The sequence below is a fragment of the Mauremys mutica genome, chromosome 3 (assembly GCF_020497125.1).
Source record: "Mauremys mutica isolate MM-2020 ecotype Southern chromosome 3, ASM2049712v1, whole genome shotgun sequence".
Lineage (NCBI taxonomy): Eukaryota > Metazoa > Chordata > Testudines > Geoemydidae > Mauremys > Mauremys mutica.
In genome coordinates, this window is record NC_059074.1 from 73,396,549 (window position 1) to 73,402,548 (window position 6,000).

General features: G+C 43.2%; 1 protein-coding gene across 2 annotated transcripts in view; it reads left to right on the forward strand.

The window, feature by feature from the left end:
* Window positions 1–5,388, forward strand: part of MANEA (mannosidase endo-alpha) — a 49,828-nt gene extending 44,440 nt beyond the window's left edge. For both annotated transcript variants that reach the window (XM_045008907.1, XM_045008908.1), the window contains exon 6: window positions 3,349–5,388. In XM_045008907.1, coding sequence (XP_044864842.1) covers window positions 3,349–3,391 — 43 coding nt within the window. In that variant the 3' untranslated portion in view covers window positions 3,392–5,388. The remainder of the gene's footprint in view (window positions 1–3,348) is intronic.
* Window positions 5,389–6,000: the final 612 nt, after the last annotated feature.

Below are 6,000 nucleotides of genomic sequence, written 5' to 3' on the forward strand. Positions count from 1 at the left end.
TAGACAAAAGTTATGTCTACATTGCAATGTAAGCCCAGGCTCAGACTGAGGCTTGAGCCCAGACCCCAGATCCCTTCCACCTACACACAAATCTTTCACACTCAGGCTTGAGCCTAGGGTCCTAGGAGCTACAGGCAGGGCCGGCTCTACTGTTTTTGCCGCCCCAAGCAGCGCGCCGAATTGCCACGGATGGCGGGAGCAGTCCGTGTGCCTTTAGGGCGGCACGCGTGTTTCCGCGGCGGTGGCAATTCGAACGCAGCTTCTCTCTTCAGCGGGAAGACAGAAGCTGCGCTGCCGCGGACAGCTGAACATAGAGGCTGCCGCGGAATTGCTGCCGCCTACGGAAATGCACGTGCCCCCTAACGGCACATGGACTGCTCCCGCCCTCTGCGGCGGCGCGCTGCTTGGGGGCAAAAACACGGGGACTGCTGCCCCTTGCAGATCGCCGCCCCAAGCACCTGCTTGGGATGCTGGTGCCTGGAGCCGGCCCTGGCTACAGGGCTGCAGGGTCTGAGCCAGAATCAAGCAATGAGCCAGTGTTCAATCCCAATTGCTTTACAATGTAGATGCAGTCCCCCACAATTTAGGTCCTGTGAGTCTGCCAAAAGTATCCCACAATCCCATCCTTTGCCTTCTCTATCCCAAGAATCTGAAATAGACTCCAGTGAAAACAGAAGCAACCCTCCTTGGCATACAGCAGCAGTTCAGTGAATCAGCATTAACCCTTCCATTGTCTTCTGACCACTGAGCTGCAAACACACCCTCAGAGAACCTTTTGTGTTTGCAATGGAGACTGAATGGAAGAAGCGTTTTGGAAAGCATAATGCTTCACTGTCATGGGAGCACAGCCAGATTTTGTTAAATCCCTGGTGCAAGGCCAGAAAAACAGTGGACTTTAGTAAGAGGGGGAGATGGAGGGGGAGAGGGATACTGCTTTCCGGCCACCCAGCTCTGAAGGCAGCACTGCTGTCAGCAGCAGTGCAGAAGTAATACTATATCATGCCACTCTTACTTCTGCACTGCTATTGGTGATGGTGCTCAGGGGCGGCTCTAGATATTTTGCCGCCCCAAGCAGGGTGGAATGCCGCGGGAGGCGCTCTGCCGGTCGCTGGGCCCGCGGCTCCGGTGGACCTCCCGCAGGCGTGCCTGCAGAGGGTGCGCTGGTCCCGCGCGGCCACTGAAGCCGCGCGGGACCAGCGGACCCTCCGCAGGCTCGCCTGCGGGAGGTCCACCGGAGCCACCTGCCGCCCTCCCGGCGACCGGCAGAGCGCCCCCCGCGGCATGCTGCCCCAAGCATGCGCTTGGCGTGCTGGGGTCTGGAGCCGCCCCTGATGGTGCTGCCTTCAAAGCTGGATTCCTGGCCAACAGCTGCCACTTTCCAGCTACTCAGCTCAAAATCACAGACATTTGTTCTTATTTCAGAAATTTGCCTGGACAGAGATTGGAGGACAAAAAAAAAAAAGTAATGTCTGGGAAAACCTGGATTTATGGTAACCCTAATTACAACTGGACCCCAACTCTAGTCTAGAGTATAAGAAAAGTTTGCATTTATGGCAAAGATGTTATGCAATTCCTAAAAGGGAGCAATACAATATTTTGTTAAAATTCTAATATTATATATTTTCTACCCCACATTTGATAAAGTTATTCAGTCTAACATGAGTTCCTTTTCTCCTCTCCCCCCTCCACCTCTCCCTCCCCCCCGCCTGGTATTTTAATCTTTTTGTGACATTGGTAAAACCAGTGCCCGCTCTGGCCAAGACCTTAGGCATTAGCTAAACTGACAAACTCATAGCTGGACACCAAACCAGCTCACCTATATGTTAGTTTTGTTCAAAATGGGTATTAGTCTTATAAGAATATGTTTAGTGTTTAGACTCTGTGAAATGCTTGTAAATTGCTGCCTGCATCAATCTTACTTGTAATGTCTGTGTTCCATGCTATAAGGAAACACATAAGCTTTGCTTTATAACATTCAAAATGTTTGCACTGAACTTGTGAACCCAGACGTGGGAACCCAGGCACCTGTCCATGCAGAAGGACTATCAAAAATTAAGTGGGCCACATAAGACAAAAACTTTGTTAATTGCCCCATCCAGCCATGGAGAAGTATATGCAGAAGGCTTTGTCCCATTGATTTGAACACTGGAAGAGGGAAATAAAAATAGTCAACATGAAAGTTCTCTCATCTCTTTGCTGTTTGAATTCTCACAGGGCCAGAAACATTAAACTAAGGCGGAGATCTCCAGGAGTTATCCCTGGGTCTGCCCTAAAAGACATTTTGAATTGACAGATTACGTCATCTCTGTCATCTTTAGGTCCATCTTTAGATGGTAACTCATTGTGTGTACATGTTTGCTTGCTTTAACTGGAAATATCGTCTCATTTCTTTTTCCTAGTTAATAAACCTTTAGATCATTTATTACAAGACTGCCTACAGGCATTGTCTTTAGTGTAAGATCTAAGGCACGGATTGATCTGGGATAAGTGACTGGTCTCTTGGGACTGGAAGCAATCTGGATACTTTGTAATATTTGTTACTGGCTTGGTGAACTCTAAATATAGAACATATGACCAGTTTGGAGTGTCTGCCCTACTTTTTGACAGTCTACCCTGAGGTTGGCATTCATGGTCATGAGCCACTCCAAACTGCCTGACCGTTCTCACACAAATAAGATATGTAACAGCTCAGGCAGCCCTCAAAACAAGTTGAAGCAAAATAAAAAACCACCACCACAAGTAGCTGAGATAACATCTCTTATAATAAACAACTCCCACTACAGACAGCACTTCCAACAGATCCTTGAAAATGATTCCTTCTGGAACCTAACTCCATAATAATAAGCATTCAGGTAGCAGAACCATCATTGCAGATAAATAACATTTGCAAATAGTGAATAAGCAAGTTAATACAAGGATGCTCAGAGAATAAACTTTGTTCATTTTTTTGTGTATTTCATTTAGTAACATGGAATTCTCTTGGCTAATCAAATACAGAGGTGGTGTAGAGTTACTGATGCATGACAGTTTCCCATTCCAGTTATGCAATTCTCCTGCAGTCTGATTGTGGATGCCTGTTTTGCATAATCAATGCACAATTATAACCAGGCTGTGAACGCTAATTGCTCTACTCTGACTCCTGCACTCAGAATTTTAAGACATTTGCTGGTCTCCTGAGCTTCCCATTCCCTTTAGCAGAAATTGAAATTCTACATTTGCACAAAAGGAGAAAAAAAGAATAAAATCAAAGGAAATGGTGCTGGCACTGCTGAAACTGAAATTGTTTAAAGAAGGCTGAAAAATAAAAAAACCTGACTCACCCACCTCCTTACTTGCTTGTTTTGGCAGGGCATGCTTGTTTAGTTCAGTGGAGAGAGCGCTAACTCTGTAATTCAGAGCTATGGATGGTAGTCCTGTTTCGCAATTGAACTACACAGCATGAGCTTGGGAAAATCATTTCACCGCTCTGTGCCTCAGTTTCCACAGCTATCAAATGAAGATAATGAAACGGACTCCACTCTGAGAAACACTGAGATCCACAGATGAAGAGCACTATACAATAGTGAAGTATTTATTTTGTTTTCAACGTTTGTTTCAGTTGGGAAAGTTCTAGCTCTTCCATACTAGCTCAGTTGTGAAACAATGTAAACAAACACATTGCAGTTGATTTGGGGAGGAGGGCTTTGAATGGACCTGAGGAGAGGGAAATGAAAACAGAAGGGTAGAAAATAAAATGCAGAGAAAGTGAAGGGTACAGAAGGAAGAAAATAGGGAAAGTAACAGGAGAAAGAGCCAAAAGTTTTACAATTTAAAAAACAATTTAGCTTTCAGCCTACAATAAATGAGCTATCAAATAAGGGGTTCTTCTTCTGTCATTTAAAATGGAATGTTTAATTAAAATTTCATTCTTAAATGATAGCTTGTGGGTACTTCCAGATAATTGAGAGATAATAACCATATCATGGGCTAATAAACTCTTCACCTTAGGCCTCAGATATCCTGGATATGATATCTAATAAATAGGGAACACCCTCAAGCCATCCCATTATATTATTTATAATACTTCATGCTGTACTAGTAAATGTTCTGTTCTACTTTGTAAAAGTAAAGACAATGTCGTAATGGGAGACCTTACTACAGACAGCGCTTTGCTATAGAATCTTTGCCGGGAAGTGGAGGCGAATTGCTGGGAGAGCTTGAGAGAATGTTTGGTGTATGGATTAGCAAAATACAAATTAATGAGGGTCTACTGTATTTTACATTTCCTACGAACTAGAAACTGGCATATGAAAATCCCCACATACTGATGCTGAGACAGAATTAAGGAAGCAAATGAAAAACAAAACGTTATTGTAAGCGACAAGCTGTGGCCCAAATCCTGCCTAGCTTTGTCATGTTTTAATTGGAACAAGGTAAGCAGGATTTTTAGTCTTATATTTGAAAACCCATTGGTAATCCATGAAGAATATCCTGTAAGGGTCTGATCCTGCAAGTCACTCCATGCAGGTGGAGACCCATTCAATGACGTCAGTGCAACTCTGTGTGGGCACAGTGGTCTTCCTGTGTGCACTGTGGTGCAGGATCAGTGCCTTGATACAATACAAGACGAAGTAGTCCCTGGTCTCAAAAGCTTGATTTTTTTTTTATTCCACCTGCTTCATTCAGTTGTGGTGTAATCCAGTGTTTGAGATACTTCATTGCTTTGGAAGCAGTTGTGATGCCCAAAACTGGCTAAGTCAATCCTTTAGTCCCAGTCCTAGTTTAGAGCATATAACTAGTGCATCCGAGGAGCAACCTTTAGAAGGAATACTCAGTGTCACGGTTCCTGCCCGGTTACAGTTTTGCTCTGGGTGCAGCTTACTTCTCCCCTCATGCCTGCCCAGAGAATAAGGGAGAGCAGTCCCAAGGTTGTGCCACTCTTCACCCACTTGTCTCAGTGGCAAATAGTTCCACATCAGACCTGCACCCAAGCTCCAGGTAAGGCTGAGCAAATGGATGTGGGAGGGCCTTATTCCTTACTTCCCTGTTCAGGTGTATAAACTAAAGGCACAATCTGATCCTAAATTAATTAGGAAGGAAGGTTCTGCTTAGAAAGAGGAGTTGCTGTTAAACACAAATCTTGATAATTACTGGTGATAGGTAAGAATACCTGAGGAACAGAAATCCTGATAATTTAAAGAGCTCATGCTTCTTTTTCTCTCGTTGTTATATATAATGTTTGCTCAATTGTAACTGTGGTTTTCTAAACATAAGCAAAATAAAATCAAGTAGGCCTTCTTTGCTTTCATATATTGCCTCAATTAAAATAGGTACTGATTTAAAATTCAGAATAAAGATTGAGCTAAAAATAAAAATGACTGATCTGTAAGTATAGATCACAGCTGTCGCTATTTAACAGACGTGATGCGATACACATTATGCCTCTTGGGCAGGAGTGGTCATAAACATATTGCTTCTATATATTTTTAAAAGCATTTTCCAATGGGACTATTTAAAATATATTGTTTCTGATAGTTATACATCAGACTTCCCCATGGAAAGCATGTAGAAAATATGCATCTATTAAAATATCAATAAACACAGTTCTAAGCAATGTTGTTGTAGCTGTGTTGGTCCCAGAATATTAGAGAGACAAGGTGGATGAAGTAATATCTTGTACCAGACCAATCCAATAAAAGATGTTATCTCACCCACCTTGTCTCTCTAATAAACAGTGACACACACTATTGCTACTGATGATTGTCTGAAATTGTAGGTCTTTGAAGTTAGTAATTAGCAGATAGACATTTTCTATGTCCCAATCACACACACATGACCCCCTGATGATTGCACTTGTTTTTCCATTGTCACGGACTTGGCTTTGAAGATCACTCACTGTTACAAACAAAATACTCATTACTTATTTTACCTTCAGCTACAAATTTGTTCTCTCCATTGATTTTTCTGTCTGATGTAATGCTGAAGGAAAACTGTTGAATCTGGATTAGTGTTACATTTCTC